This window comes from Pagrus major, chromosome 22 (genome assembly GCF_040436345.1).
Source record: "Pagrus major chromosome 22, Pma_NU_1.0".
Classification (NCBI taxonomy): domain Eukaryota; kingdom Metazoa; phylum Chordata; class Actinopteri; order Spariformes; family Sparidae; genus Pagrus; species Pagrus major.
Window position 1 is genome coordinate 10,696,884 of NC_133236.1, and position 11,319 is coordinate 10,708,202.

Sequence of the window (11,319 nt, forward strand, 5' to 3'; positions counted from 1 at the left end):
ACCTGCTTCTATTAATGGAGCCTTTCAGACACAATAGAGCCACTGATCAAACCCACACCCACTCTTTATCCCAGCACAGAAGTTTCAGGATTGCATAAATGCGTGCTGACTCATATCTGGAGTTCATGGAAATATTTGTGTGACAGCAGCTGAGTAATATTGTTGGAGCTGGAAATAAGTTCAATGTATTGAAATTTCTAGTAAGTATTTAAAATTTTACATCAAAATCATTTTCTGACCAGAGTTAAGATGAAGGAGCAGTCAGCAGAAACATACTCAGAGATTAAAAAAACATATTTTTAAACATTCACATATTACAGCAGTAGTATAAACACATAAAAGACAAGGCGAGTATTTAATGCCACTTGTGAAACAGTCATAAAATGTTTAGTCGGTCCTTGGATGTGATCCCTGCTCTGTGATACATTATGCTACCAAAATGACATACAGTACAATCCTGTTGACAACTTCACTCAATTGAGTGATGGCATCATGTACTGCTGAGGCTATAAAGCATTTCTTGGGACCTATAACAAAATATAAAACAAAACAATTATATTTGAAGGACCACATTATGTAAATGTCAACATATAACTAATTCACATAAAAACACAAAGTTGTTATAAATCCTATTGAGTAGCCGCATAATAATGTTGCTCACATTTACACATGTTGACTTGATTGTTTGTGTACAGATACAATTATTCCTTGTTTGGTCAGTTCACATTGGTCTTGTCTTCTACTACTACAAAGCTTTAGAGCTGAGGATCGCCCTCCCCTCTTTTATTTCTCAAACTCTTTTATGCCAAAAGAGCCATTAACTCAATTATATAATACCTTGAGCTGGACAAGACAGTTGCCTAATATTCCACGACACAGATGTCTTGTACTGTTGCACAGTCATCTCAAACAATGCTGTGACAAATACAAAGCAATGACATATTCTGTGGTAAACAGTGAGGCATCGTTAACAGACACATGAGTAAAATTGACACTCAGTTCAACCCAGAATCACCAGACCCCAGCTGCTTGTTTACTCAACTGAGCAATTATATGTATATGTATTAAAAGCCAGACAGTGACCCACAGACATGACCTAACTCATTGTATTGTTACTAATGATGACATAATCATGGTGAGTGAAACCATTCAGTGATTCATTCAGGTACAGTGTTAGTCTGTCTGAAGACATGATTCATGATTTATATTCTAAGGGGCGTTCAGGAGAATTATACATTTTTGATGCATGTCATTTATTTGGTGGATTAATGGTTGTCAAAGTGGGATCTTAAAATCTCCAGGGGTTTGTGGAGGGGTCGGTAACATAATTAGAAACATTTTTCTGTAATTTGAGTATAAATTAATTTCCAAGATATTATCCCAGGCAGAAAATATGTACAGTATAATCACACTCATATTGTTCCCCATGATGTATAAACAGTTATACAGTAACAATTATAAATCAATAATGATAAGCTTCTTTTATGGGCCTTTTTAAGTCTTATGTAATAGGGGACTGACCATTGGCCTAATGTGCATCTATTTTGGGGTTATTTTAGTTACTAGTTACATGCAGAAGAAATCCATGTCAGTGAATACTGTCTATCATAGCTGTAAAACCTCTGGAGAATATTGTTTCCCCTTTGAGTCCCCTTAGTTTGTCCCCATCTGCAGATTCATAAAAGAAAATGCTAGGCTACATTTTCTCAGCCTTAAGTGATTACATTAAACACTAATGCTTGTGTGACTGGAAGCTTAGATAAAGGCTGTGTGAGATTGGTACGATCTGACAGATAAGATTCTTGTTCTTTTTTTTTTTTTGCCTCAAACACTTGAGGGGATTTTTTATGGTCATTACTCATAACTCATTTTTGCTGTCCAAGACAAACAGAGAAACAGATGTGCATACTTTAGCTTAGTGGCATTCCCCTTCAAAAACTGTCCACCAACACTCATATATTCTACACCAGGGCTGCCCAAAGTGAAGCCCCTGCAGGCCAAAGCTGGCCCACCCTAAGGTTCAATTTGGTCTACCAGATATTTCCAACAAAAACATTATTAAAACTTAAAATATAAATCACTGTTTATGCTGTTTTATGTTTTGTGAGTTAAAATGTTCCTTAAATATCAACAAACCCAAATTTCTTTTTTTTATAATGTGAGCATGATGGGCACACTACAGGAAGTCAGTCAGTTGTGGGAAGTTGGGAACACAATACCACTTTGTATCTTAACAGTTCAATACAGTAGGTGTTTACTTTTGGCCTGTGGACCATCATTAAGGTTCAGTTTTGGTCCTCCAAGGGAAAAAGATTGGGCGCCTTGTTTAAACTATTTCATGACTGTTTCACCTGTTCAGACATTATATGTACAACACTGAAGAACACTTTGGACAAACTGTAACAACCCCCCATATTTACATACGTACGTATATTTCCATCAATAGAAAATAGAAACATAAATATTCACTGTACGTCTTGTCTTCATAGCACACTTGACCTTCAGAGTCATCTTTCCTAAAGTAGGTACATTGTTGGGACAACTGTCAGTCTCTACTGTGTAGCTCGTACACTCGCCATCTAGCATCTGTTTTCCATAAATTTTAAATGACATCATTGCGTGTAGGATGTGATGTGTTTCCTGTTGAACTTTCTGGTGGTACTGTAGCATCTTTCACGAAAAATGGGAAATAATTGGAGAGATAAATAGCCTTAAACTTGGTGCTGCAGAAGCAGTAGACCAGCGGATCCAACAGACAGTCCATATAGGACAGCACCATGAGGCCGTCAAAGGCCACAGCAGCTTTATCCTGGATGACCTCATCTTGGACGTGGACCCGGATGATCAGCAGAACCATCCTGCTTATAGCGCAGGGCAGGAAGCAGAAGGAGAAGACCACCATGACAGAGGTCACTAAAAAGACAGCTCTCTTCAGCTTGGTTCTATCGCCAACTGTCTTCTTCCTGAGCCGGTTGACAATGCGCACTGTGCAGTAGACCAGGATGATGAAGGGGATGACGATCTGGGTAAAGAAGACCATTTCTCGCAAACTGTCCGTCAGGTCCTGAAATCATAAAAAAAGGTTAGAAAAAAACGAAATTGTCATTCTTGATTGGTTGGACAGTTTCCTTTCAAATTGCAGTGCAGGAAGAAGTACTCAGATCCTTTACTTAAAATTCAAAGCTTTCAATAAGACAATGTAAAACTGCCCCATTACAAGTCCTGCTTTCCACGGTATTAAAATTATAATCTCAAAGATTTTTATTTAAATAAATGTCTGTTATGACACAAAAATTGTACGCTTCACACAACAATTTAAAAGTTTTTTTCAATTGGTAACAAGCATCGGTCAATATGGAAGCCCTTTTTCAAAACACTTCACACAGTCTACATTACCAATATACAACTTGGCTCACTCAAACCACCGAAACACTTCATACATGTCTCAAAATAGGCTCATTCCACCATAACACAGGCAACAGTTCTCAGTCAGAAGTCATACATTTTCACTCATTACAAACTGATCTAAAAAACACTAACCACAGGGAGCATTAGATAAATAATGAACTTTTTTAGATTACATACTTTTTCTAAACTCTTGAATACTTCTTTTTAAATGCTAGCATGTTTTCTATCCATGAGAAACGCATAGTAAATGATAGCACATTGACTTTCAAAGTACTGACAGTTGGATTTGTTTAACATTATTAACAGATGCTTGTCTTTTTTTTTTTCAATAAAACAACATTTCACCAGAAAGACATGACATTTCAGAGCAAATCATGTCAGTATGTAATTTAAATGTGAACATAAATTAAATAATATGTTCAACAGACTAGTATTCCTAATGCCAATGAGCGAGAGTAGAAACGTTGAATTAGTCAACTCATCGTGCATGTTCCTGGTGTGAACACTGTATTGCGTAAATAAGAACAAAATAACTGTTGATGCTAGCAGTGACGCCAAATCTTGCTCACTCAGCACTGTGTTGCCACATGGTCACAACTGTCAGGACTGTAAAGCTGAAAACTCCCAGATGAATCATTTATTGCTGAAATGCTATGTCACTCGTCTCATGCACTTCCCAGATTTTTTAGACCAATGTTGAAAACCTACCAATAACAAACACATTGTGACATTTTACAGAAATACACACTGAGCATGTAAACATTACCTTGATCTCGGCATCATCTTCTTTACCATCATCTTTGTGGCTGTTGCAGCATTCAAAGTTCTGCAACATTGTGGGAACGGTGAGAGGCAGAAGAAACAGCCAGATGAGAATCGAGATCTGAGGAGATTTCTTGAGAGCTCTTAAGAAATTCTTTCGACCAGGATGTACCACATTGAAATATCGATCAATGGAAGTCACCGTCAGGAAGGCAATGCTGGCTCCTCGGTTCAAAAACAACATGAAGAGCATAGCTTTGCATACTGCGTCGTTTTTACTCCTCCTCTCCCCGTGGATGAAGTTGTACGCCTTTATGGGCAAACAGAAGAGCAGGAGAATGTCCGCCAAGACAAGGTTGAAAAGGAAGACGTTGTTGGTGTTGGATTTCCAGAATTTCAGCTTGAATATGAAGAGGTGGAGGACAGATGCATTCAGAGGCAAAGCCAAGATAAAGATGATAATAATGATAGCTGCATAGAATTTGTACAGAGTCTCATTTGTGGCTTCACAGTCCTCAATTTTCTGGTAACTGGAGTTTCTCATTTTTGTCTTCTTTTCTAAACTGACAAGGAAATCACTTCACACTCAAAGCCTCACCCTACAATCAAACAAAAAAAAAAATCACACCAAACAAGTTTCTTCAATGTCTTCAGTTGTAATCCTCTTTCAAGTTTTAAACTCCTCTGTCAGTTCCACCGTGTGTATCTAGTTTCCAAAGTCATTCAGGTTTTATGTCCTGTTCTGTGAGAGTCAGTATCAGGTCTGGAAGTAGTTCTCCCGCTGTGCAGAGTTTTGCCTGCTACTGAGCCTTGCTTTTGTAGCTCCGCCCCTTATAGCCTGAGGAGGTGAGTCACCAGCTGCTTTTCCACTGTGGGACCAATTGGGCTCACAAGGACAAGACCTACCTGTAACATATACGATACAAATAGCCCAAACTCCTTTTGTTCAAATGAAACAAAGAGTGGATAAATTGTCAAACTAAGCACCAAGTTGCAGAGATTATTCTGAAAGTTGCGCATGCTGTGTTAAGCCTTGACAAGCCCTGTGTGACAAGTCAACACAGTCAGATACTGACAGCACGAGCTGATATGACTTTTGACAGACAGCCAGCCATATGAGAAGAATGTTATGGAAATATTTCACCTTCCTTTAGCACAAACTGCTATTTCCTGCCATTAACTGTGAGAACAAACTGTTCTCTTTTTTTATGGGGGTTCAGTAAATCCTAGAAGATCACTGTTTCTCATAAATGACAGTTTTTAGCTAGTGCCCTAGCTACTGGCTCACTGGCCCAGTTTCACTGCACATCCATCTTATCAGATGCTATAAATGCTGGTGATAGTCAGAGAAATTATTTTCCTTAGAGTACCCAGATGTGGAGCCCTGGGAATTGGTGATAGATTTACACATAGGCACGAGGAGATAGACACAGTGCTGCTGTCAATGTTTTCTACTATGTAAGGACAAGTAAATTAGGTTTGCATGGAATGTTGCGTCCTAAGGGAGGAGGACTTCTTTAAGGGAGAAGGAGAGGGGGTTAACCCAGGGCCTCACACTGAACTCTGCATGCCTGGAACTCATGCTCTACCTCAGCTACAAGTCCAGACAGCTCTCAGTATCTTAAGCAGAATCAGACTTTCTGCAGAGACACGTTTTAGAGATGTGGAGGTAGGAAGCACCCTCTTTCCAGATCTGGTTCATGATTTGAAAGTTGCTTTCACTACGGAAGGGTCTCGTCACACTGGTCATTTGTTGCTGATTTCTGATACTGTAATTACAATGCTTTTTCTTTGTAGTCTAAATGAAGCATTTAAACATAAGACAATGGTTTAATTGTATATTGGGTTACTCAGTCAACTATGCAGGGGATCAAGGAGCAGTCTTGGTGTAATTAAAGCCCAGCAGTCTGGTCCTCGGTAGCTACTGCAGAGCAAGACTTTAGCTACCTGAAGAATTTTTATGACTATGATTCACAGTTTCATGTCATATTTCAACATATTATGGGAAGTGTGGATATTTTGCTGTTAATAATAAGATTTTAAAGTATACCCTCACCACTGCAGATGATCACAGATATTATTAAAAGCAAAATCACAGCTTATTCTCATTTATAGGTGTTTTATTTAATGGGTTTTACTCTATGGACTCTCTGGATCTTTCAGATTTTAATTGGCAAAGTTGGCTCATAGCTCATAAAATACCTAGATGTCAATGATTAGTTCATGTTGCTGCCTAAGTTGGTGTCTATGGATGCCAAAGTCTTCGTTCTGTTAATATACAGCCCTTGGATAATTTAGAAACAGTAATTACTTCAACACAAATGTACTTCAAAAAATGAAACAAGAAAAAGCATTCTTTTCTAAAATGTGCAAAGTATGTAACTTTTGCCGCAAGGGGTCTCTCAATCAAAACAATGAAAACAAAAAAACAGTTTGATGATTTTGTGAAGTAGCGTGGGATAATTTGAGTTGTTGTCTTCATCGTCAAACAACCATAATTGCAGATCTATTGGATATGACTCAGATGGATATTCATGGATGAGGAAATATATTTTTTAAGTTTTATTCACATTACATTGAGTCACATTCGTCGACTCCCTTCTTTGTCCTCCTCCACATATCATCTGATGTTTCCCTGGAAGTTATTGCAACAGGCGACCAAATTGATGAAATTTGTTTTTTTTTTACTTATATTAATGTGGAAATGTTACATATTGTATCTGTAAAAAGTATCATTTTAAAGGAATACATGTAAGCATATGGAGATCACAAACTTAATGAGCAGCAATGATTACCAACAGAGTTATTTAACGTTTAATAGAAAGTGCGATCATGGCTTGTTTATTGCGAGTGTTAGAATCCAGCAGGACTCTGAGACGTGTAGCTCTGCAGCCTGTCAGACAGATTAACAATCAGACTATTGTACTCAGACTGTCAAGCCTACCTGTGACTGCAGTAACACTTACTGTAAAGTTGTACTTGCTGCTATAACTCACAGCGGTGTGGAGCTTTCTCACTTTCATCCATACTATCTCACAGGAGGCTGAGATGTTTGGCACTCGTCCAGTCAAATGCTTGACTGGAAGGCCTCCAGCTTGCACACAGTGAAGCTTTCCTTCACCTCCTTTTCTGTGGACTCACTAATTTCTGATCTACCTGCATTATACAGTTTTAAAGTTTTTCTTGCCCTGTTTCTCCCACATAAACGATAAAGCAGAGCAGAGACACTTGTACCACTTTTACACCAGATTTAGCATGTATATGCCATTTTTTTAAAGGCAAGTTTACTCGTTAAAAATAGGTGTGTGACTATTTCACATTGCCAGCAGACGAGTTTGCCTTTCTGTTTGTTTTTTCCTTGTGTGTCACGTTCATCATCACGAATGCACCGGAAAAGCAGGGAACAGTAGAAAGGAGCCGGGGCAGATAAATACCCCTGATGCGGTCCCCAAATAAGGCCCAACAGGACTTGTTTCTCCTGAGGAGGCTGAAAAGTTTTAACATCAGACAGGACATTTTAACAACAATATACCGGTCACTCATTGAATCGGTCCTTACATTTAACATTGCATCCTGGCACAACTTTCGTTCAGTAGAGAGAAAAGCAGTTTGCATCACTGAGGACCCTTCACACCCTCTTCATCCCTTGTTTCAGTTACTCCCTTCAAGCAGCCTTTTCAGAGTACCTCTGGTGAAAAAGACAACTAACTGTACAAGAAATCTCAATACGCATTTTTACTCTTTTAATGTAGCTTTGCACACGTACTTTTAACTGTTGTGTGATTTTATGTGAGTCTCATGGGTGTGAATGTGTTTTCATGTTGTTCAAACCCTAACCAAAGATAATTTTCTGTCACTGTGATAGACAATAAAGTTTCTTGAATCTTGAATCTTGACTACAGCAGAGTCAATTGACGCATGAGTAAATGCAGATAATACACTTCAAGTTGCAGACAAAAGCCAGATGTTAGCGGATGTGAGTGAGTGTTTTGTCCAGTGTGAAATGAGTATCACATTACCTGTCATCACAGGGACTGACCAGGCTGTGAACAGAGATGGAGACCAGGACAGAGTCAGCCCCTCTGGAGTGAGGAACACCCTGTCTGCCAACCTCCAAGACAGGTACTCTGACACTCCTATAGTAGCAGATGCTTTTCCTCTCTGGAATAGTTAAACTAATCTACTATATTATTTGATATTTTCTTTTCCTTATTTTCCAAATGTAATTGGACCATTCTTCTTTATTCTGTCTTGTCACCAATGCTGACCAGATCTGCTGTGAGGGGAAAAGAAACCTTCAGGGAGTGTGCAGGGGAGCAGCTGGAAACACACGAAATCTCAGAGCCAAAACAGCTGCAGGTATTTTATGTTGTAGTATTGTATAAACAGTAGTTTACTGTGGCAGAGTGCCATGTAGTACTGTTTCAATCAATCAATCAATCAATCAATCAATCAATCAATCAATCTTCATTTATATAGCACAAGTCATACATCAAATGCAACTCCAAGTGCTGAACAAGAAAAACAAAAAACAATTTTTTTATCAAAGTAGAAATGTATAACACATTCTGTTTCTGTTCTTTTAGTATAAAGTAAAATAACCTCCATCAAATAATTTTGGGTAATAGTCATAGCTTACAAGTCTTTAGTAATATGGATAGTATAAACATTGTCACTCGAGTTTTAATGAGCTGAATGATCATTTTTCAGTCATTGTTTTTTATGCATTCATTATGTCATTATGTGTCAAGCGTAGAATTGCCCTTTCACTCTCAGTCATGTTAGTTGGAGGAGTAAAGCCAAACCATTACTCAGTGCTCAGCACTACACAAAGTATCCCAGATTACCACCGGCTTTCCAAAACAATTTTTTACCGCAGAATCTGGCAATGCTAGATGTATTTTATTAAATGTCAACGGTAACACTTGCTCTGCAATGATTCCTCTTCAAACTTTATTTTTCAGAACAGTAGTGGGATGATGACAGAGAGACAGTACTTCTTGTCAGAAGATGAGGACATTTCCAAGATGGACAGAAATAATATGAAGGACACTGACCAAGAGGCGGTCCAGACGAGGGCTTCCCTCAGCCAACAAGAGCCCAGCAGGAAGTTAACCTCTGGCATCCAGAGGCCCTCCTCTGCCCCATCTATGGTCTTTAAAGATGAAGGAACACAGCTGGAAACCTTCCAGTCTCTGACCTTTCAGCCGGAGCGTTGCCAGAAGTTTGGGACTTTACAAGACTTTTGCTCTGGTCCATATAATCCTCAGACACCCCAGGAAATCCAGAGAAACATCCAAACAGATATCCAAGCTCAGGCAGAGGTCTTTTCCCTGGTGCATAGCCAAGGGCAAACTTACTTCAACACTCCCCTACTGCCCCAACCTGAAACTCCACCTTTCCAAGTAAAAGGTATTACAGATCTTCCCACCAAGACAGAGAGAGCAGGGAATGTTTGCCAATTACAACAATGGAACACGCCCAGAGAGAAATCCCGTTTGGAAGAAAAAGAGAAAAGTAATAACCCTCAATCAATAGAGACAGGATACAGATTTAGAGAGAAAAGGGTGAGTCACCAAGAAACAGAAAACAAGCATGAAACTGCTGGAAAAATAGTTGACAAAGAAAAGGTGAAAGGTCAGTTTGAATTCACGGTACCTCATGGAAAAGTGAATGGTGCCACCTCAGAGGATCAATGGGAACAATCCCTGCAGCAGAACAACACACATGTCTGGACACCCAAACATCCCAGCGCTGCATATGAATCAAATTTAGTGCAACATTTCAACATCTCCCCCCTTTTGAGGGACAACAGAGTTTCCCCTTGGGCCTGGCGAAATCAGGAAGTTATTGTTAGTTTTAAGACCACGAACGACCACATGGAGAGACTCTCAAGCTTGAACACGGAAACTCTATCCACAAGCTTTGATGAAACAAAAACACACTTGCTTCTCTGCCAGTGCAACAAGTCAAGACCAGGAAGCAGCGGTGGCTCAAATTGGGTCAAAGGTGTAAAACAGGCTACAACAACAGCAGCATTCTGTCTTGGTGCGCCAAACCATACAAGTCAAGCCCCAACACCTCTAAAACACAGTACGTTTCCCATGCATTCCACTGCAAGAAGCACCAGTGGTTGTGCTAGTAGCAGCGAGGAGGATAACCCACCCTCCCAGTGTCACCAGTTTCCCAAGCTCCCATCCCCTCCTCCCTGCCTCGGCCTCCAGGACTCCCATTTGAATCAATCAGAAGATGGGTCTGCCAGTCAGTCTGAGGAGGGATGGATGTTCCCGGGGATCCAGACACTGAAACAGGACCAGAGTCTTGGACCTGAGCAACGTTCTGTTCCTTCCAGCTCCAACACAGATGATAAAACTCATGATGGTAATTTAAACATATATTTAAAGGGTCATTCCACTGATTTTACACATTAAAGTGTCTTACAGGTACTACGACATTTGTTAAAGAAGCAGTATGAAGCCTTTTGGGGCTCTGGAGGAAGCTGCATGCAATATGATAAATTGCCTCCAGTGAAGTTGCATTGTGGGTAATGTAGGCACCAGAATCTGAAAAGGAAGAAGACTGTGTAGACTAAAGGCGATATCTCTGGTTCTGCTGTACCTGTTTTGATAATTTGGAATAGACTGCTTCTCAAAACCAGACTTCTGTTTACAATTGTACAATGTATTATAACGCACCCACACTCATAAACACATAATCACCACATAAACTTGCCAAATCCAGTTCACAGCCTCTTTGCTTTCGTTTAGGTATCTGCCTCGCACTCGTCTTTTTGTCCGACGTCACATTTTAATTGCGTAAATATAAAATGTATTGGTTGTGTAATGTCCAATCAGCCGAAAGCTAATGGAAAACTCCAGGATGTTTCAACCGGGTGTATTTCCCATTGTGACTTTTTGTGTCATGTCAACTTTGCACGCACCATATCAGTTGTACAGATTCTTGTGGCAATGCCAGCTAATAACAAGCTACAACTTATGCAAAGAGCAATTGGCTTCCGATGCCTAACTCAGCACCAGTGTGATGACTCACAGCTCACCGTTGGATTTATGTATTTTGGTCAACATGTAAAATCAGAAAATCCATTAAATCTCAGCTAATTTGTTGCACCAACCACTCTGGAAAAAATGA

General features: G+C 39.5%; 1 protein-coding gene across 1 annotated transcript; it reads right to left on the minus strand.

Annotated features, from left to right (window-relative positions):
• Window positions 1–339: 339 nt before the first annotated feature.
• On the minus strand, window positions 340–4,938 carry LOC141018467 (hydroxycarboxylic acid receptor 2-like). The gene is made up of 2 exons (XM_073493451.1): window positions 4,175–4,938; window positions 340–3,064 (listed from the first exon to the last, which is right to left on the minus strand). Exons 1-2 carry the CDS (start codon window positions 4,712–4,714, stop codon window positions 2,603–2,605), a joined length of 1,002 nt encoding a protein of 333 aa, XP_073349552.1. The 5' UTR covers window positions 4,715–4,938; the 3' UTR covers window positions 340–2,602.
• Between the last annotated feature and the right edge of the window lie 6,381 nt (window positions 4,939–11,319).